Source organism: Macrotis lagotis, chromosome 4 (assembly GCF_037893015.1).
Source record: "Macrotis lagotis isolate mMagLag1 chromosome 4, bilby.v1.9.chrom.fasta, whole genome shotgun sequence".
NCBI lineage: Eukaryota > Metazoa > Chordata > Mammalia > Peramelemorphia > Peramelidae > Macrotis > Macrotis lagotis.
Window position 1 is genome coordinate 29,929,345 of NC_133661.1, and position 22,468 is coordinate 29,951,812.

General features: G+C 40.0%; 1 protein-coding gene across 1 annotated transcript in view; it reads left to right on the forward strand.

Moving 5' to 3' along the window:
- The window catches only part of MYPN (myopalladin), a 120,310-nt gene that overhangs the window by 65,803 nt on the left and 32,039 nt on the right, over window positions 1-22,468 (forward strand). The window contains 9 exon segments of the mRNA XM_074232368.1: window positions 2,914-3,028; window positions 3,834-3,905; window positions 11,229-11,370; window positions 11,917-11,940; window positions 13,811-13,927; window positions 14,721-15,093; window positions 16,800-17,123; window positions 17,125-17,253; window positions 17,987-18,122. Of these exon segments, the coding sequence (XP_074088469.1) occupies window positions 2,914-3,028; window positions 3,834-3,905; window positions 11,229-11,370; window positions 11,917-11,940; window positions 13,811-13,927; window positions 14,721-15,093; window positions 16,800-17,123; window positions 17,125-17,253; window positions 17,987-18,122 (1,432 nt within the window).

The following is a 22,468-nucleotide window of genomic DNA, read 5'->3' on the forward strand; positions in this document are numbered from 1 at the left end:
TTTCACATTAAAGAATATCAGATTTAGACATTATCTTAACTACAAATGAAACTAGAATTCATAAGAAAGATGACTCAAAGTTTCTTTTCATAGAATTGCCAGTATATTTTATTGTGGACCTAGGAAATATAATAACCATCCTTCTACAATGCTATCTGGCCTGAGGGAAGTAACTTTTTATGAGTTTAAGTACCAGCTGGACAGGACTTCTTTCCAAGTCTAAAGGACACAATTCTTTCCTGGATTAAGGAGGGCAGGACAAGTCTTCCTTTCAAAGTTTAAAGGAGGACACATTCCATTTCTCACAATAGCTAAAAAATAAATCAACCTTTGACCAGGAATATAGTTGTAAAAACTTATAGTAATTATTATTATTATTATTATTACTATTATTACACTTTGACAATAGTTAATCATTAATTGGTTAGAGTAAAAGCTAAAATCAAAAAAATTAAAAGAAAGCTTAAAGATGAGAACAACAGACTATATGCAGCTACAGCAGATTCAGCCTGCTAGGTTCTATAATTAGAACCAAAAAAAAAAAGAGAAATGTATAAAGGAAAAGACTGATTCTGTATTTCCATTCCCAACAGATGTCTGCCCAGTATAAAGTAATGGCCATAACAAGGAGGTCAAAAGAATTGAGAAACTGCCCTAGCAGTATCTACCATTCACCAGTACATTTTTGGTCCCTTTAACAAGCAGAGAATTATAACAGCCTGGGACAATGCTGGCTTAGGTTGTAAACTCCTTTTTAAAAACACTACAGAGATAAATTCAATCTGGTTAGTTAAGCTCCTACAATGCCTAGGAGCAGCTAGGTGGCACAGTGGACAAAATATGACCCTGGAGTCAGGAGGAACAGAGTTCAAAGCCAGCTTCAGATATTTGACACTTAGTAGCTGTGTGACCTTGGACAAGTCAGTTAATATTGATTATATCAAATCCCAGGCCAACTATCTGGCCATTGAACCCAGATGACTCCAGGGAGAAAATGAGGCTGATGACTGCATAGCCTCCCCTCACTCAGATCCAATTCGTGTGCTTGTCATGGTATCACCTCCCTGCTGGTGAGAGATGCAAGGAATCAAACATCTATACCGAAAAATATGAAAATTTGAGACTAAGAATCCATTGTCAACTGGGGAGATCAGGAAAAGTTTCAGGAGGAAGTAGTACCTGAATTGAGCATTGAAGGGATCTAGGAATTCTAACATTCAAAGGTAAAGAGAAAGAGTGCTGCAGGCATGGGAACCAGCTTACATAAAGGCAAAGATGTAAAAGACAGAATATTGAGATCATGAAACAGCTAGTAATCCAGTATGACATGAATATGGAGTGCAGCAAAGGAAGTGATGTGAAAGAAGGCTGGAAAGGAAAGCTAGAGCCAATTTCTAGAAGACCTTAAAGTGTTTGTATTTTAATCTGTGGACAACAAAGAACCACTAAAGGGTTTTGATAAAGGGCATGGCATGGTTCTCAGTGTATTAGTATCTTTTTTTTAAATTTATTTTTATTAAAGATATTATTTGAGTTTTACCATTTTCCCCCCAATCTTACTTCCCTCCCCCCACCCCCCACGGAAAGCAATCTGTCAGTCTTTACTTGGTTTCCATGTTGTACCTTGATCCAAATTGGGTGTGATGAGAGAGAAATCACATCCTTAAAGAAGAGATGAAAAGTCTAAGAGGTAACAAGATCAGATAATAAGATATCTGTTTTTTTCTAAATTAAAGGGAATAGTCCTTGAACTTTGTTCTAACTCCACAGCTCCTTATCTGGATACAGATGGTACTCTCCTTTGTGGACAGCCCAAAATTTCTCCTGATTGTTGCACTGATGGAATGAGCGAGTCCTTCAAGGTTGATCATCACCCCCATGTTGCTGTTAGGGTGTACAGTGTTTTTTCTGGTTCTGCTCATCTCACTCAGCATCAGCTCATGCAAATCCCTCCAGGCTTCCCTGAATTCCCATCCCTCCTGGTTTCTAATAGAACAATAGTGTTCCATGACATACATATACCACAGTTTGCTAAGCCATTCCCCAATTGAAGGACATTTACTTGATTTCCAAATCTTTGCCACCACAAACAGGGCTGCTATAAATATTTTTGTACAAGTGATGTTTTTACCCTTTTTCATCATCTCTTCAGGATATAGATCCAGTAGTGGTATTGCTGGGTCAAAGGGAGTGTATTAGTATCTTAAGATTAAAAATTCTGTGGAAAATGACATGGTAAGAGAAGTTCCTGGAAGCATTTTTACCAATTAAGGTGTTGTCAAGGAAGAAAGAACAACACTTGGGGATTGATGGAAGGAAGAGGGAAAGGATAGGAGGAAGAAAGAAAAGCACATGATCCTAAGTGACTGAAGGAGGATGGTGACCTTAAGAGAAATAGGGAAGTTAGAAGGAAGAATGATAATGAAGTAAGGTTTTACAGGTTTCCTTAAAAAGTACACCAGAAGTAAACTTTGTTCAACAATTCTCTGTTTATCAATATCAAATCAGGAATAAAATAAGTATACTTGCCAAATATATTTGCCACTTTACTAGAGGATTTTCCATAAATTCTGAGGTTCTCTAGAAGTGCTAATATGCAGCTAAAAGTGTATGAATTGCATCCAACTGCAGAGTCCTTTGGGTCTCCTCAGAGAGACCTGTGACTCTCTGTAGCCCTCTGCTCCTGCCCTGGAGGAATGTCACCCTGCTTTTTGTAAATAAGTGCAAATAAAGAGTACATTCAATATATAATTTTAAAACATCAAATCATTTCATTGTGTTCAAATGTAGCCTATTGTGGTATCCTTGAGAGAATCTTTGATAGAATTTATCTTCATTGAGCAATAGGCAAATGTGATAAGACTGTTTTATAACTCACACTGTTTTAACTCACACTATTTAACTATTCCTCAGGGTCCAGAAGCCAAATGAGGTGTCATCACCTCCTACTAATTGTGCAGTCATCCCACAGGAAGGAGCAGAAACAAAACCTAGTGTGGTCCAGCCAAATGTATCTACCATTAACCAGGTATGAATATCCAGGCAAAATTCAAGAACCCTATACCCTACCTGATAGTCTATGCATTTCTGTTAGAACATGATCATACCTCCTTCTCTTAGGCCCACACCTATCTTGGGCAACTCATTTCCATACTCAAAGCAGTCTATAGACACATATACATATGTGTTTGTATGTGTTTGATGTACAAAAGAAGAATTCCTGCCTTGGAGGTATCTTCCCACCTCAGCAGACAAATAAATCAATTCCCAATACATTACTGTCTTCTATGCTACAATTTAAAAGGCAGAAAGTACAGATATAATGTCACATTGGTACTGGGGATAGGGCATCACCCTATAAGAAACAGTTTTCCTGTCTAAGAGACCACAGTTATGGTGGTGGATTTCACATAATTCTGATTTCTTCTGGCTTAGTGTTATATTTTCAACTGTGATAGTTACTCATTTCTATCCATTAATAGTCCTAATGGATGAAATTCTTAGTCACTCAGTCTTGCATGTAGTAAAATTATAGATAATAAAATTTAGAAATAATATTTTATATCAAATTAGTAAAATTAATAGATATTAACAAAATTTACCACCAAATTTATAAAAATTAAGGCAGTTCTTTACCTGATCAGTTAGAAATCTATAGATTTCCATGCATTAATACTCATTTTATCATATTTTAATTGTTCAGCTTTCTGGAAAGGCACTGCCCCATCACTCCACTTGAGAGGAGTTTCCTGTAATAAGTGGTTTAGAGACCAAATCTATATGGAAGGATTACAGTATCTCCTTTCACTATTCCTTTTTCTTTCCATTTTCAGTGTCAGAGCCCCACAAATTATTTACAAGGACTTGATGGAAAACCTATAATAGCAGCTCCTGTGTTCACAAAGGTAATTGAAATTTAATATCTCTGATGTGAGTTTAAAGAAACAAAGATTGTTCCAACTCAGAAAATAGAAGTTATTACTGTCATTGTTAATGTTATCTCAGAATATGAATTCACCAGGAAAAGCTTCTGATTGTAGTAATAGTACCAATCCCAGTTTGCTAATAATGGTTTCCAAGTCAGTAAGCAAGTCCTTACACACTCACATTCTTTTTGGTTTTGACTGTTCCCAGGAGTCTCTAACATACCCTTATGGGCCCCAGTTTTAATTTCAAGTGAACATTCATCCCTGCTGAGAGCTGGTACCTTGGATATTATTAGTCTTATTTGGTTTTCACCCTTAATATTTCTCCATTTTTGAAGATGGATGTTGGTCAAACAGTCATGCCCTGAAAGGGAAAGTTAAAATCCAAGTACATCATACTGCATTTCCCTGCATAGTTGGACTGCTTGGTGTGGCTCATCAGCACCAGGTTGCCCACAGGCTGATGAGGCTTTTTCTTCCACTGCAACTCATCAAGTCATTTAGTGAGAACTCAGAGAGGCAAGTCCCCTAACTTGTCAGCTTGTCAAAATTACTTAATCAAATGATTCCCTCCAACAGTGACAGTAACACTACCACCCTTGAACTCAACTAATGTACTTCATGAGAAAGTAGAATTTTATGCATGAAATTGAATTCTGCCTCAGAAATTTACTAACTGTGAGGCCAAAGGCAAGTCCCCTAACTTGTCAGCCTCTTCACCTGTAAATAAGGAATCATAATTCTTGCCCATATAGAGAAGTGAAAACATGAGCTATTGTCATTGCCATCATCTACAGTGTGGGCAGGTAGTGATCTGGGTCAGTGAAAGATATACCTGTGCAGGTCAGATTACAGTTCCTTGAAGCACTGAACAATTCATTCAGCAGTATTTTGGACTGGCACCCATAGAGAGAACTAGCTTTGATCCCTTGTCTTCTACCAACTTGCTTTAGGACTTGAGAGATCAAGATCTTGGCTAAAGGTTTCAGTTTTTAGATGATTTTCCTCAAATAAAAATCATAAGCAAGGCTTTTCAGAACTCTGATTTTAAAAGTTGTTCCTGGCAGAGTCAAACCGCGTGGCCTCTCTTTCTTGCCCCAAGCCTTCCATATATGGAGTCCATACTCCTGGGACTGGCCCCACATCCCAGGAAGGCTCACTTGCGTTAGTCTCTGGCTGGGAGGTCATTGCTGAGGTCAGTCACTGCCAATGTCATTAGCCACACATTTCTCTGAGTCAGTCACTGATGACAGTGCTCATGTGTCTGGGAATTATGGTCATAGCCCCTTTTATGTACTTTCATTTAGGCTATTCCTGGTCTGTTTCTTCACCTTTGGGCCCCAATCTAACACCTCTCCCTGGATATCTGTTCTGTCCTATAATAATAATAATGGGGTCTTTTCCACTGAAACCAAAAAAAAAAAATCTTCATTTGAATTTTTAGTTTGCATGTTGGTCTGTGGAGCATAGTTCTGTTTTTAAGTACCCTATCATTTATACTCAGACTTTCTTTGGGGTTCATGGGCATTCATATTATAATCATTTTATAGTTAGAAAAAATGAAAGTACAGAGGGAGATGATGAGTTACCCATAGTTCTTCAGCAAATGGGTAGAGAGTTTATGACTGGACCATGGAGTTAACTTCATTTTAGTTCAGACCTGGACCAGTAGGAACCATCTATTACAAGGGAGACACCTTACTAATAGAGTATTTTCCTACAAGTCCAAACAGTATAATGTGAAGTATTTTTGTAGGGGAAGGGTGCTACCACTTACTTGATGAGTGGGACAAGCTGCTGACCCCCTCCCCACTTCCACACCCACAGCAGCTGCTGCTGTTCCCACTTCTGCTCCAAAGCTTCAGAAACCCTGGCTCCAGCAGCTTCAGCAGTAATTTGAAGAGGCAGCCTAGAACAGGTGTGGGAAGGGAGAGGAAGAAGAGCAGGTCTGTTATATAACAGCAGAGACTGGAAAACCCAGAACACCCAGGCTCAGGTCTATGCCAAAGTTCTAATGACTATGTGGAAAAACTAAGACCACCCATTTTTCCAAATTATTTTGTAACCCAACGTAAGCACCAAACTATGGTAGAGTTAGAGCCAATGGATACCTGGCTTTGTATAGTTATCATACCCCCTGTCTTCCTTGCAGGGATGGTCCAAATATGGCAGAGATACCAACCAAATATTTTAAGTGATATGGAAGAAGAGTTGTAGCTGGAACTAGAACACTGGTAGAGCATGAAAAGGCACTGGCTTTATTCTCCTATAAATCAGCTCTCATCTGATCCTTTGCAAAAGAGATTTCCTAGTAATTTCTGCCCTTTCCCCTCCTCATTCACCTCCCCTATCCCATTTCATAGATGAGAAGACTGAAGCTGAGAGAGATAACCTGAAGAGGCAGTTAAATTCTATAAAGAGCTCAGTAAGACCCTCCAAATTAAAGCAACACATTTTAATAATCAATTATTTCAATGCCAAGATGGAAATGGGGAGCAGGTGAGAAGAAACTGAAACACATTAGAAAATAAGGTCCAGAATTGAGGTAGCATGATACAGTGAAATGAATACTGGATATGAAACCAGAGCCTCTAGATCTAGATCTCAACATTACCACTTATTACTTGGGTTGACCTTTGGCAAATCTCTAAATTTCCTCATCTGTAAAATGAAGGGGTTGTATTAGATGACAGCAAGGTCCTTTCCCCCTCTAAATTGATGAGCTGTTGATCCTAAGAAACAAATAGATCAAAGAAGCCTACTAACTATATATCAATTACAATTTTTCCTCATGAAGAATTCTGGGAGGTACACGCTACATCTAGTGAGAACAAGAAAATCAAATAAATGAGGTTGATTATATCAACATTAGACTATTACCATTTTAAAAATAAATTTAACTGTCAAAATTAATTGCCACCAGGAAATCAAGATTTTAGAAATTTCGCCAGCTAAGAAATATGATCTTCTTGCTAAGAAAAGAGACATGGCAGCCAAGAATATTTTTTTTCTGGAATGTAAATTCATTTATTAAATTCTGAGGAGAAGTATGATGGAAGAATATGAGCAAGATAAACTAATAAAACAACCAGAACTAGAGGGTATAGAAAAATTTAGTAGAAGACCCAGATTATCCCAATTAAGCCAGTTTATCACAAGAGCATATAAGGATAAAACTGAGGAGAGCAATCAACCAAAAAAAAATGGAAAAATCTGTCAAAATTACTTAATCAAATGATCCCCTACAATAGTGACAGTAACACTACCACACTTAGGCTCAACTGATGTACTTCATAAGAAAGTAGAATGTCATGCATGAAAGGAAATAAAGTTAGAGGGAAAAAAACTGAATTAGTTCAAGTACACTCAGAGGAAAGAGTCTGAGTTGGGAAAATTAAATTTCATGGATGTTGAATGAGAGACTGATTTTTCAGGAAATCTAAAAAAAGGCCTCATGTAACAAAATACTAGAGTATGACCCTTTTCCATCTCTTCATAATTTTTATGTCAACAATCTGCACCTATGTCAAAAGCTTCCAGATAAAAGATATAAAGACAATTTCACAACTGACACTCTACATCAGACCACATATTTATAATCATATGGCTGACTGAAAGGTGCAGAGAATGCAAGATCCCACCATTGTGGATTTACAGTTTTTTTTTAATTTGATAGAGCAAAATGCTGTCTTAGAGTCTCTCCTTATATTTAGTAGTATGGTTCAGTAAAGAGAGCAACAGAGGTCTGAGATTTCAATCTTGGCTCAGCTATTTATCTGCCTAAGCGACCCTGACAAAAAAAAAAAAATCTTCCTAGAGAACTGATCTGGCTGGATCTCTTTCTGGTTCAAGAATCTTCAATGGTTCATTTAGGAGATGATGATAAACCATAAACTCCTTTTCTTCACATATTCCCATGCCAACCTTTTAGAGGCCCATGTGTCCCTTACTCTATTCTGCTATTCCTGATACTCAGCCTTGGTTCTCTGGTTTACCTTCTGCTCTCCTTTGTACCTAGCGCCTTTGCTTTGAGGGGTCCCTTGCCTGTCCACTTAGTTGGTTGCTCTCTCCCTCTTCAGATTCCCTTCCAGTTATCTGTTTACCTATTTTGTCTCCTCAGGAGTAAACTCCTTGACATCAGAGACTTTGACTAGAAACTTAACAAACACTTATGGAACAGAAAGGAAGGGAATTTGAGTTGACTGCATTTGGGAAAATCTTCAGACTTTTAATAACAGATTTCTTCCTAAATCAAAGACCAATAAAAAAAATAACCAATGTTGTGATGATGAAATACTATTGGTCTGGACACATCCCAGTCTCCAAAGAATTGGGAAGTCCAGATCACCTGAATGGCACTAAATAGACAAATAGTGGGAAGGAAGAGGCTACTACATATTGCAGAGTTCATGACCCAGGGAGGGAGAGAGAGAGAGAGAGAGAGAGAGAGAGAGAGAGAGAGAGAGAGACAGAGACAGAGACAGAGACAGAGACAGAGAGACAGAGAGACAGAGACAGAGAGAGAGAGAGAGACAGAGAGAGAGAGAGATTGAGAGAGCAAGCACATCCCAGGTGATAAAATGGATTATTCTGATTATATTAAATAGTTCTTGTGAAAACAAATTTGATGATTTGATGCAGCCAAAATTAGAGGAAAGTAGGAAACTGGAAAAAAAAGTTTACATCAGGTTTCTCTGAAAAAGGCCTCATTTCTCAAATATATAGGGAACTGAGCAAAATTTATAAAAATTAGAGCTATTCCCTTTCTGATAAATGTCAAAAAACAGGTAGTTTTTCAGAAGAATTCAAAGCTATCCATAGTTATTTTTAAAAATGCTCTAATTACTAATTAGAAAAATGAAAATTAAAACAACTCTGAGATACCACCTCAAACCTATCAGATTGGTTTATATGACAGAAAAGGAAAATGATTGATGTTGGAGAGGATGTGGAAAAATAGGGACACTAAAGCACTATGGGTGGAGTTGTAAACTAATCCAACCATTCTGAAGAACAATTTGGAACTACAGCCCAAAGGGCTAATAAAACTGTGCAATACCCTTTGACCCTGTAATATATTACTAGATCTGTACCCTAAAGAAATCAAAGGAAAAGGACCCATCTATACAAGAATCTTTATAGCAGCTCTTTTTGTGTTGGCAAAGAATTGGAATCTGAAGGGATGCCTATCAATTGAGGAACAGCTGAACAAATTGTGTTTGTATATGTTGTATGTTCATATATATATATATATATGTATACACACACACACACACACACACACACACACACACACACACACACATATATATATATATATATATATGATTGTGATGGAATACTATTGTACTGTAAAAAATGATGAAGAGAATAGTTTCGGAACAACCTGGGAAGATTTGTATGAACTGATTCAAAGTGAAGTGAGCAGAACCAAAAAGAATATTATACATAGTAGCAGTCACATTGTAACCAGCTGTGAAAGCTTTAGCTACTCTGATCAATACAAATGATCAACAAAAATTGCAAAGGATTTATGATGAAAATGCTATCCACTTCCAGAGAGAGAACCAATGAATTCTGTAGTCTGAAGCATATTTTTTTCTATTTTATTTTTTCTTGCCTTTTTTCTCTGAAACATGACAAATGTTAAAATGTATAATGAATATCACTTTTCTCACCTTCTCAATGAGTGAGGGGGAAGAGAAATGAGAATTTGGAACTAAAAATTTCTTTAAAATATTACAAAAAAGTCAACTGTACAAAAGAAATAGCATCAAAGATCTTATCAGAGAAGTACATGACAGGAAAAGGGAATAGACAGATGTTATAAGAAAGAGGGATAAAGGGATGGGCATCATCATCAAGAGATGTAGATTTTGGTACCCAACCATTCCCTACAGAAGATTTATAGTTGAACATATACAGGATTTGTATAGAATGAGAAGGCATGGATGGGTTACCACAACCTCCCTTGGAGGGAGTATACACACTGATAATATGGTATCAGAGTAAAAAATAATTCTGCCCATGCTAAGAAACATTTCCGAAAACAACAATCAAGTATAGTTAAGTAGAAATATAATTATATACTCATAAATAATTAGAAGTAGAAGAACAGCCTTACAAACAAAAAATCTATGCCTAACCCTTCCTATGCTTTAGAGTATAATCATCTAACAGTGTTTTGAGGCTTTAACTATCCACATTTTACTATTAGAAATATTTACTTGAGGGGCAGTTAGGTAGTGCAGTGGAAAGAGCCAGACACTTAATAATTACCTAGCTATGTGGCCTTGGGCAAGCCACTTAACCCTATTTGCCTTGCAAAAAAAAAAACAACCCTAAAAAAAAAAGAAATATTTACTTGAACAGTTATATTCCCACAATCCTTACAATGTTTCCATTTAAATAACAGCACCTTATATGGGATCATGGCTTAAAAAGTGAGTTTAGTGATGTCCCACAATAGCCTCTATGACTATCTTCATTTTAGAGTTTGAAGCAAAAAAATTTTCTAGAACTGAACGATATTATAGTATCAGTTACGGCTCTTATGTATGTAGTGCTGATGATAAGGTAATGTATATCTATCTATATAATAGATAAATTCAAATGTCACATCAAATCTATGAGCAATGTAGGTCAAATGATATTATTCCCACTAGACAGATGCAAAAAAAATCAGTGATAAAACCTGATTCAATCATTTGTTTCATCCACAAAGCAATGCCTCTGTCAACTAGAATACTTTACATAATATTACATTCTCTATCCAAACTACACTTGCTGATACTCATTATGGTATTTTGCAGTTCTGAGAAGCCAAATCCTATATGTGCCCTTAAGAACAGAGGTACTTAGTATGAATCAGAGCAAGTGGCAAACCAAGAAGTGTTCTACATGATATATGTCATCACATTAAAAAAAAAGCATATGGGGCAACTAGGTGGTGCAGTGGATAAAGCACAGGCCCTGGAGTCAGAAGGACCTAAGTTCAAATCCGAACTCACTTAATTGCCTAGCTGTGTGACCTTGAACAGTCTCTTAACCCCATCGCCTTAAATAAATAAAATTTTTTCAAAAGCATATATCAGTTAGAGCAAAAGAAAATTCAGTAACCCAAATGACTGTTTTTAAAATACTCTGGAGAGTCCTTTCAGGATTGAACCTGAAAGTTCATATATGTAAAGACTTAGAAAAAAAGACCAAACACTGGGGAGAATAAGTATCTTCTAGAAGTTGATCCTAGATTGCAGAAAATCTATCAATTATTCACTTTTACAATATACTTTCTCATTGTAGATGCTGCAAGATTTATCAGCCTCTGAGGGTCAACTAGTTGTTTTTGAATGCAGAGTTAAAGGAGCACCGTCCCCCAAAGTTGAATGGTACAGAGAAGGGACATTGATAGAAGATTCTCCAGATTTTCGAATTTTACAGAAAAGTAAGTTGACTTTATTTAGTGCATTTCATTTGTTGAATTTTAGACTCAATTCACCTCATTGGAGCATATAAAAGTGTTAAAATGCATTTAGATCTTTGTTTTTTCATATCAAAAATAGTACTTTACAAAATCTTTACAATTCAGTTGCCATGAATTATTCTTCCAAGGTCTTCTTCATTATTATTATTATCATCAGCATCTCCCTTTTTCTATTCTAAGCAGGGTCCTAGGTGCACTAATAAGGTATCCCTGAGACATAGCTAATACAGTAGATAACTCCAATTTAAAGGTCTTGTTCAGCTTATAAGCCAGGATTTATTCTTGGGGGAAACTCAGGTATGTCCCAAGGTATAGCAACATACTTATCTGCTCTTACCATAGCTATTCTGTTCTTGTTCATAATCAGCATTTATTTTATTTTACTTAGCATTCATTTATAGGGGTTTCTAAAATAGTCTAAGGATAGATGCATACAGTGTTCTCTTGGAAGTCTTAGAAGAAAATATAATAGGCATGTGACTTTTTTTTTGTTCTTTTCTTTTTAAGAACCACGGTCTATGGCTGAACCAGGTAAGAAGTCATTTGAAATTTAATCTCTCTCCATTTCCCCTGCTATGTAAAATAATAGTACCTACCTCTTAGTGTTGTTGTAAAGATCAAATGAGAAAATGAACGTATTTTCAAAAGTTAGTTATTACTCTTATTTCAGTTATTCATACTGTAACTTTTCCTGCTATATTTCTTTCTGTATACAACTGAATTTCTTTCTGAATCTAGGTATAGCTTATCCAGTTATAGTTATGGGAGAGCTTCTGGCTTTGTGACATTTTCATATTAAGTACTGCTCTTACAAGGAGAACATTGTCTCCACAAGTAATTTCAGAGATCCTCCTAGAGTCTCTCATGCTCAATGATCTGTTTACAGAATTTCATAATTAGAGATTCTTTTCCCCCTTAAAATATAAATACCCCAAAGGAAAATGAATCATTGCCTTAATAGCCATTACTACCTTTATTTGATAGGATATGTTATTTGAGAGGATTTTTTTCTCCTAGATGTTCATTTTATTGGGGGGGAAAGGAAAGATAAGAAAAATAAAATGTGGGGAGGACAAAGGATAGGTAGATGGTATAGTAGACAGGGTGCTGCTAGGTCTGAAGTCAGTTAGACCTGAGTTCAAATTTGGACTCAACACATAGTAGCTGTGTGATCTGAGGCAGGTCATTTAATTCCATTTAATCTCAAAATATCTTTGCCAAAAAAAAATCCCAAATGGGATCAATGTGTCAAACACAACAGAACAAAAACAACAACAAAGGAGACAATATAGAGAAGGGATAAGAATATAGAAAGGAGAAATCAGACCTGCTAAAATCAAACTTTACCTACCACACAGTTTTGCCTTAGAAATTGATGGTCTTGTTCATGTAATTTTGTTATCACTAATTTCTGAAGGGTCACATTGCCACTGTGCTATTTTGGTTTTTAGATACATCTGTTTTTTGTTGTCAGAGAACTAGGGGTTATGTGCTTTGACTGTCACACAGCACCTTGACATTAGATATCAAGAAATGTCTGGTTCTGAATTCTATAGCCTATATTAACATGGCCATGACTGGAATTTGGTATTGAGGGAACCTAGTGTAATAGAAAGAATTTGAAAGAAGAGGACATTGGTTGGGCTTTGCTATGTATTATTATGGAAACAGAGCAAGTAATTTTACCCATATGATTCCTTATCTTCAAAATGAAGGGTTTAGACTGGATAGTTTCAAAGGTGCCTTCCAGCCCTGGATCTAGGATTCTACTTTGTACAATATACATTCTCATGCTCTGTCTTGAAGAGAATCCTCCCAATTCAGCAATGCATAATTATCTTACCTTTAGTAAAGGAATCATTTTCTTCTTTTCACCTAAAACATTCAAAGTACTCTCCTAGGCAGAAGAAATAAATTTTAAGAGGCTAACAGATGTTTCTCTATTTTCCCCACTTTAGAATTATATCCTTTGGAGAAAAAAAATTGCTTAAAAAATTATCTAGGTCATCAGGGTGAGGATGAGATGCTCCAGATTAGAAATTACTCTATTGCTTCTTTTAGGGGAATCCAAGTCATCACATTTTTCTCAGACAAGTGTACTTACATTTTCAGCTTTTTGATTAGTCATAATTCAAACTCATCTCATAGAATCCTAGGAATAGAAATGGAAACTGCTAATACACAGGCAATTTTTTTTGGACTGAATTTAGTTCAATTGTGCAGCCAACAACTGATTTGACAGATTTTTGTTATCATTGGATTGGCCAATTGTTTGGCCACATGGGCTTAATCAGTAAATTGTTGTGACATTATCAAATCAGTTCTTTCTGGAGTCCTTCAAAGTATGAAAGCTTCTAATATTGTCCCTTATCAAGAAGCACTCTCCTTTTCTGGTTTCTAGAGGAGATTTGTACACTGGTCATTGCAGAAGTGTTCTCAGAAGATTCTGGGAATTTCACTTGTACTGCAAGCAACAAGTACGGCACGGTGTCAAGCATTGCCCAGCTGACTGTGAGAGGTATGGTATGGACTGACCCAGCGGCCTTTTCACTTCAAAATGATAGAGCTGGGCAGGCAGTGAAATGAAGTATTGATGTGGAGATTGATGTTAGCCTCCCCTAGGCAGCTGTCCTTGATAGCTTTCATAAGTCATTGAATCTTGGGGGAAGACATTCTTTGGACACATTTCAGTTATTGATATCCTCTCCCCTCCTTACTGAGGCAAACCCCAGCTGTGCTTTCCTCTGTGACGCACAAAGGGGGACCGTCATCTCTCTGCTCTTACGTAAGCTAGTCCTAAAATACTTCCCCAAATAGCACTTTTTTTTTTTTGCCACAGCATCATCACACTGTGTGCTTAGATTAAATTTCTGTCTTTTTTTAAGGCCTCAGGTTTCCTACATTCTTCTTTTCTGACAAATGTTCTATTTGATGCATAGCCATCTTTGGAGTAAAAAGACATAGGTTCACAGTTTAGCTTTTGCTCTTGCTAGCTGCTACTGGATGAGTCCTTCAGCCCCTCTGAAACTGAGGTTCTCATGTGTAAAATTGAGATGCCAGGACACTACCATTTGGAGGATTATGGGGAAGATCAAAAAGAAATTTACATGGGAAGGGTCTTGCTTCAATTTTTTTTTTAAAGTGCAATACAAATATGATTTTCTTCTTCAGTCTGTTGTCACTCATCTACCTAACTATAAATGTCATTATTTCCATCTAGCCCCACCACCAAACTCCACAAATTCTTAAGATCATATTGTTTGTAACTAAAATACCTATATATTGATTCCTTCCTGTATATGTTCTTTCAGGGACTGAGGACCATAGCAATAATGTGACTCCCCACATAGTTAATTCCATGAGCAACTCAATTGTTGTTGAGAACCAATCATCCTCACTGAATCCAGAACCCCGCTCCATGGAACAACACCCCAAACCCAAACTTGAAGGGGTTCTGGTCAATCATAATGAGCCCAGATCCAGCTCTAGGATTGGCCTTCGAGTACACTTCAATTTACCTGAAGAAGACAAAGCAAGTGAAACATCTACTGAAGATGGAGCAATGACTGTTGACCAGATCCAAGCTGACCTTTTACAGGATCGGTTCAATGGGCAGATAGCAAGGATACCTGAGCCTTCTTCACCTGTCAAAGAGCCCCCTCCTGTACTAGCTAAACCAAAACTGTGAGTAAAGAGCATGTTTCCTTTCTCATGCTTTCTTAAAATCCTAGGGACGGAAGATTACTATACAGGTCATCTAGTCCATTGCTTTGCCTCCAAACAAATGTCATGACCAAATTCTGAGGTCATAGCTATATTAAAAAAATGTATTGTTGAAGGCCCCCAGGGTAGAGATTTCCATCACTTTCTATAAAATGCATTCTAAGTGTTTTACAACCTCTTCCTCAACAATTCCTTCTGTCTTTGTTCTCTTTTCCTTATTATTAAGCTTTCAAGAAAATAGAGAACTGCCTGGCTTTTTCCTTACTATATTGGCAATGATGGTCCTTTCAGAATAAGAATTGGTAACTGAAAAAGTAAAATGCCAGGGTAATCCATTCTATTTATTTTAATAAATCCTTGCCCTCAGGTTTTCTTTTAAGCTTTTCCCAAGATTTTTTTCAGGGCCTGGGTTTATGGCCTAACTTATTAGTAGCATGGAGTTTGTCAAAAGAAATAAGCCCTCATTATGGAGGCTCTTCCATCAACCAATCAACAAGATTTTATTAAGTACCTACTATGTTCAGGAATGAAACACCAAGCCTCCAGTAGCTGCTTTGCATCACACTTGGTTTGAATAGACATTCATATTAGCCCTAGACCTGGTTTTGTATCATTAATATAATCACCCTTTAAAATAGGCTATTCCAGAAATACTAGTTAACTTCTCTTGAATTTGAATTAAAGATTAGATTAGGTGAACAATGAATAGTAAGGCTTCCCAGAAAATGTGTCATTCAACTTTAGTTTTATGGATTCAAGTTGTTTAAATTCACATGAACACTTTGCCTTTCTAACTTCTTCAAATATTCAGAATAAGCTCTGTTCCCTAGAATTTTAACAGAACTAAAAAAATAAGACTAAGAGCTTTTTGACTCAAATTGGATTCAAAATTGTTATGACATAATTTCAAGGAGTGAATTTGGTATCAAAGTCTCTCCAACTAAAAGAAGACTGCCATAGAATTAAAGGATTTGTTGGTAGTTTTAATGAAACGAACCAAATTTCTTAGGACTAATGCACAAAACTGTGCTGATGAAAAACTGCTGAGGACCAACCCTTGGTAATAAAAGTAAATTTGTCTTAATTGTCACCCGATGTTGCAGTCTACCCCCCACTCCCTTTTTAACAAGGGCTTGTCCAAATTTAAGTCAAGCGGCACCATCTAGAATGTGTGAACTGAGTAAAGAGAAGTAACTAGAAACAGGGGTGTCTGTACAGTAACAGAAGCAGTTGTCTTGGTGGAATCGTTTCAGAGGCCTGCAGGACAGTTCTCCGTCACGGGCTATCCGCCGTGGGCGATTCTCACAAGATCTTACCAAAAACTACAATCCTAGTGAATTTTCCTTAAGTTGGAAAAAGATCCCATGATTTCAGTCTCAGCTCACGCTGTCTAGTAACTGGCGTTTCCCGGGCACTGAGAGAGGGGCCGCAGGGTGATGCAACTTGGGACGGACAAGGCCCGGCTCCGGCCTGCAGGGCCACGTGCCTGGGTCTGGGCCCGGCCAGGGGGGTGTGGGGGGGCCTGGGCCAGGCCGGGGCCGGGGGTGTGTGGGGGGGCCTGGGCCAGGCCGGGGCCGGGGGTGTGTGGGGGGCCTGGGCCAGGCCGGGGCCGGGGGGCGCCTGGGCCCGGCCCTGCCTCCCGACGCCCCTCTCTGTTCCGCCCGCAGCGACTCCTGCCAGCTGCAGCAGCTCCACAACCAGGTGCTCCTGGAGCAGCAGCAGGCGCAGGCCCCGGCCTCGCCCGCCCCGGGCCCCGGGGCCCCCGCCTCGCCCGCCCCGGGCCCCGGGGCCCCGCAGCCCGTGGCCGCCACCTGCCAGCAGATCCGGGTGCCGCGGGCGCAGGCCTTCGCCTACACCCGGCCCAGGCAGTTTTTCCCGGCCGCGGCGCCCGCTTCCCCCGCGGCGCCCTTCGGCGGCGCCATGCAGAGGACGGCCAGCAAGGAGAGCCTGGGCCCCGCGGCCGCGGCCCCGCCCGAGGCCTTCCCCGGCCCGCCCCCGCGGCGTGTCCCCGCCCGCCGGCCGCGTCCACAACCCCGTGGCGTTCCTCAGCGCCGTGCTGCCCTCTCTGCCCGCCGTGCCGCCCACCAACGCCATGGGCCTCCCTCGCAGCGCGCCCTCCGCGTGAGTAGGCCGGGCCGGGGGGAGGGGCGGGCCGGCGGGGGGAGGGGCGGGCCGGCGGGGAGGGGCGGGCCGGGGGAGGGGCGGGCCGGGGGAGGGGCGGGCCGCGGGGAGGGGCGGGCCCGGGGCCTCGAAGCCCGGGGGCACGTGGGCAGGGCGGGCCCCGCCCCGGAAGCAAGCCTCCGCCGCGCTCTTCCATTGGCTCCCCAGACCCCGGAGGCGGCCCTCGCCCCTCCCCCCGGGGCCCCTCCCCCCTCCCTCTAGGGCCGGAGCGGCCTTAAGGCCGCGGGGCCGAGTTCGAATCCAGCCTCCGTTTACTCGGCTGTAAAATGGCCGGAGAAGGAGAAGGCTGGTCGCTCGGGGCTCCGCTCGGAAAACCTCCCGTGGGCGCGGGGAGGCCTGGGGGCCTGGGGGCGCCCTCAAACACGCGTCGGTTCGCTCCTGTCCCCGTCTAATGTCCCCCGGGCCCCCCAGCACGGGGAGGCGGCCACTACGCGGCCCTTTAGAGCCTGGGCTAGCCGGGCCGGGCCCGAGGGGGCTCCGGGACCAGGACCAGGGGGGCTCGAGGGGGGCCCCGGGTCCCAGGGGGGCCCGAGACCAGGCCGGGCCGAGGGGGGCCCGAGGGGGCTCCGGGACCAGGACCAGGGAGTCCGAGGGGGGCCCGGGACCAGGACCAGGGGGGCCGAGGGGGCCGGGCCCAGGGGACCCCGGGACTAGGCCGGCCTTTGTTCCGCAGGACGCCGCAGCCAGGGCCGAGGAAACCCCAGAAGGCGGCCCGGCCGGCGGAGGACCAGGCCCGGGAGAGCAGGGCCGCGCTGATGCGGGACCTGGGCCGGACGCTGGCCTTCGGGGAGGCGCGGCCCGGCCAGCAGGTAAGAGCCGGCCCGGCGGGCCCAGACTGCCCGCGGGCAGACCGGGCACAAGCCGGGGAAGGGAGGGGGCTCCTGCCAGCGAGGGCCTCCCCGCGCCTCGCCCGATGCCCGATGCCCGCCTGCCCGTCGGGGGCAGCTTTGGAAGGACTCCTCGTAGAGAGCTCCCTGAAGTGTTGTGATCCTGCCACTGCTTTCTTTTTCCTAAAAAAAAAAAAATGATACTTATGTTACATTCCCGATATGCCCCTCCCACAGAGCAATCTTTTATAACAAAGAAGAAAAAAAGAAATAGAAAAAGGTTCTGCAAAATGAACACTCCTCATAGTGCGCATTTACATGACACTTAAAAGTTTGCAAAATAGATTTCAAATAGATCACTTGATCCTCACAACAACCCTGGAAAATAGGTGCTGCTATTATTCTCATTTTACAGATGAGGAGACTGAAGCAGAGAGTAGTGACTTGCCCAGGGTCATATCTAGTAAGTGTCTGAGGCTGGGTTTGACCCCATGTTTTCCTGACTCCGGGCTCAAGACTCTCTGTAACCACATCCATCTAGTTTTCATCTTTACATCCCTGCCAGCTAGCCCAGTGCTGGAAGAGAAAAAGAACTTAGTCACTTCTCACCCCTAGGGAGGTCCATTTTTTCATCTTTTCTTCTGCCCAAGTTTAGTCATTAAGCACCCTGATTCCTATCTGACCACTGGACCAGATGGCTTTGGAGGAGAAAGGGAGGCTGGTGACTCAGTACAGCTCTCCCCCATCAAATCCAATCCACATTGCATGTCTTGACATCACCTCCCTGACGTTGTGGTCTTCCACAAACAGTAACAGCCATTAAACATTCAGTTCTAGTTTTTTGTTCACATTGTCACGTGTAGCCATTGTGTGTATTGTTTACCCAGTTCTACTTATTTCATTTTGTGGAAGTCTTTTCACGTTCCTATCATTACTTACAGGTGGAATAATATTCTATTACATTTCCCTGTCGATGGATTGGGAATCCTTGCTTTGAGCTCTTTGACACCACAAAAAAAGTGCTGCTATTAAAATATTATGGTATAGAACATTTTGTCTTTCCTGGGGTGTGACCAGATAGAATGGACATTTTAGTCATTTTCTTATTATAATTCCAAATCACTTTCCGGGAGAGTTGGAGAAATTTGCAGTTTCCCCAGCAGGGCATGGGAGCCCCTGGCCTTCCCTGGCTCTTTCAGCATTGGTTGTTCCTGTCTTTTGTCTTCTGACCATTTTGCTGGATGTGCAGGAAAGCTTACAAATTATTTTGAGTTGCATTTCCCTTATTAGTGAGGTGGAGGGGAGTGTTTCATGTGCTTATCAACAGCTTGTGTTTCTTCTGTTCATCACCTTTGGAGAATGATAGAGAAAATGATAGAGGGAGAGGAAGAAAGGGAAAAAATGAAATAAGGTTGAGAGACAGAGACACATACAGAGAGAAAAAATTTACTTGAACAGGTCATTCAACCAATGGTTCCACTCAGTGAGCATATGAACAAATGAATGATCCAACTATCTCTATAGTTGATGTGACTGCAAAATAGGTCAGAGGCACCCTCCTGGGACACTAATCTCATCACTTTAGGGAATCTGGATTGTTTTACCCTTATATGGCAATTGCTTTAGGTGCTCATAAACTTTATTTGTCTTCTGAGTTGGTCCAAGATTTCATTTAACACTGGAAGGAAACTTCGAGGCCATCAGGTTCAATCTCATTTTACAGATAAGGAAACTGAGACCAAGGAGAGAAAGTGACTTGCTCAAGGGATCATAATTGAATCTGCTATTCCCTTGGTCTCCATTATTCTGTGCCTCTCATTGTGTAAACCTCTTGCCTAAATTACAGATGTTTCTAAATGTAAACTGGTAGAGCCTTAATTGTTTTTTTTCTAGGATTCCCAGGCCATTAGAAACACCCTATGATACTCCCTTTCACTTTCTGATGTCATCTCTTAACTTCTAGGTGAAACAGGGAAAAGAAACTATTAAGTGATGGTATTACAACATTCAAAGATAATCCTACATGTGGGAAGCTTTTATTTATTTATTTATTTGCTTATTTATTCATTCATCTATATACACATGAATATTTTTAAGTTACAGAATTTCCTTCCCCCCTCCCTTCCCCCTCCCCTTCCCTCAACAGCAAACAGGTTAGCATTGTACGTACATACTTATTTTTGATAAATATGTTCGCAGATTAGTCCTTTTCGGTACTCAGTAGTACTGAGTACTATTCTATATTCTGCTATGTTTTGAATTTATTGTTTCAAGCAGTTTTTTAGATAATTTTCTAGGGTTCTCTAAGTATACCTTCATATCATCTACAAAGAGTGAAAGTTTTGCTTCCTCATTGCCAATTCTGATTCCTTCAATTTCTTTTTCTTCTCTTATTGCTACTGCTAGCATTTCTAATTCTACATTGAATAGTACATGGGAAGCTTTTGAAATAGAATTTTCCTCTCAGTCATCAGTTTTCCTTCCAACTATCTTTACTTGTTTTTATCCTTATGCATCAATTTAAGAGGTCTTCAAGGGTGATTTTGATTTGTATTTTACAAATTTGACCTTAGAAACTAATGCCCATAAGATAAAGATCCACTTTCACCATTTCTGAATGGAATAAAATCTTTTTTCTCTAGATCTTTAACAAGAGCTCAAGCCAAGTAACCTTGGGCATTCTGTTTTGAACCAATTCTCCTTCTTTCTTATTTCTGTTGAAAATGTTTATCTTTAAAAGGAAATTGATTTATATACATTTTTCCTACTTCTTCTGGCCCCTTCACATACCTGCTTAGAGAAACCAGGAAGACTTGGGTTTAAGCCTGCCTGTGTGAAGGTATCCTGGCTTTGTGACCCTAGTCAAGTTACAGAATCTCAGAGTACTCCAGATGACTCTCTGAGATTGAGAATTGGAGAAAGTGCCAGCCTGTATTGGTAGAAGGGGTTTCTTCAGTCTAATGAACTCACAGATCCAGTGGTATCTCTGACCATTTTTGTACTGAAGAAACTTTTCTTATATAGTTGAAATAATCCCCTATATCTCTAAGATATCAGACCTTTATTTCATTCACAAAAAAGATACACTGTAAGATAAAGTTAAATTAAATATATACATATATATATATATATGTAGGATAACAAAGACAAGCTACTTTGAAATTTTACATGTAGATTTCTGACATGAAGGTAATGAATGGTGCTGCTTGTGAAATCATTAACAAGCTGAAGCAAGCTTGCTGGTTCACTCTACAACATTTCTGGAAGAGCCCTTTATTAAGCATAATTTGAAACAATTTTTGAAAATGTGGCTCTTTTAAAAATGAATTAAAATTGTTGAATAGATGCAAAATAATATTTTCTATACCTGAGCATGCTTTTCACATGTCATCCAGTTTATTTCTTCCTAGCTTTGAAGTAAGCAAAAGAATAGATGTTTTTTTTCCTATTTTTATAAATACGGAAAGTTAAATCATAATCACAAGGCCTGTGTCAGAATTAGGCCTAGAACCACCTTTTACTTTGTCCAGCTATGTGGGCATTTTCCCTGAAATGGTTCTATCTCCTCAACTTTTATGACATATCTTCTTTCTTTCCCCTTACCTCCACAGTGCTGATCTTTCTAATTAAATGATTCATTCCCTACTCTCACCCCTGCCTCAACAGATTGAGATCTGTGCATATCCCATGTTATCTAGGGCTGAGAGAGAGAGAGAAAAAAAATTACAAAAATACAACCATATCTTTAGCACACAATCTATTTGAGTTTATTTCTTTTTATCACTTTCATTACTCAAAATTATTCTGTATCTAGATCTACCCATTCACTTAACTTAGGCTAGGAGTAGAGTTCTTTCTTTCACTTATTCAGGCAGTTGGCTGCTTTGTCCCAACTGACCTGAGAATATATAAAGGTGAAGGAAAAACTACTATAGAATGCTTTACTACAAAATTAAACTGTGGCTGAGATCAAGAATTAGTAACAGTTTAAAAATTAGTTGATTCCTTTCTATCTGAATATCTATGCCTTGTATCCATCTCATGCCTATATGGAGGCCTATAATAATGACAATAGCTGGCATTTTTGGTGAACTTAAAGGTTTTTAGGATACTTTACATACATTATTCTTTAAAAATAGGGGTTTTTTGTTTTCACATCAGTCATTATCTCAGTCTAATAGGTCAGTTATAGGAGTATCCTTGGATTGTATCTTGAGCCCTCTATATTTATAAGTTAAAAAACCCCCAATAAATCTGTTACAGACAACTAAGATTCTGTTTTTCATAGAATCCTTGATGATGATAACATGACTTTTGAAGAAGTGTTG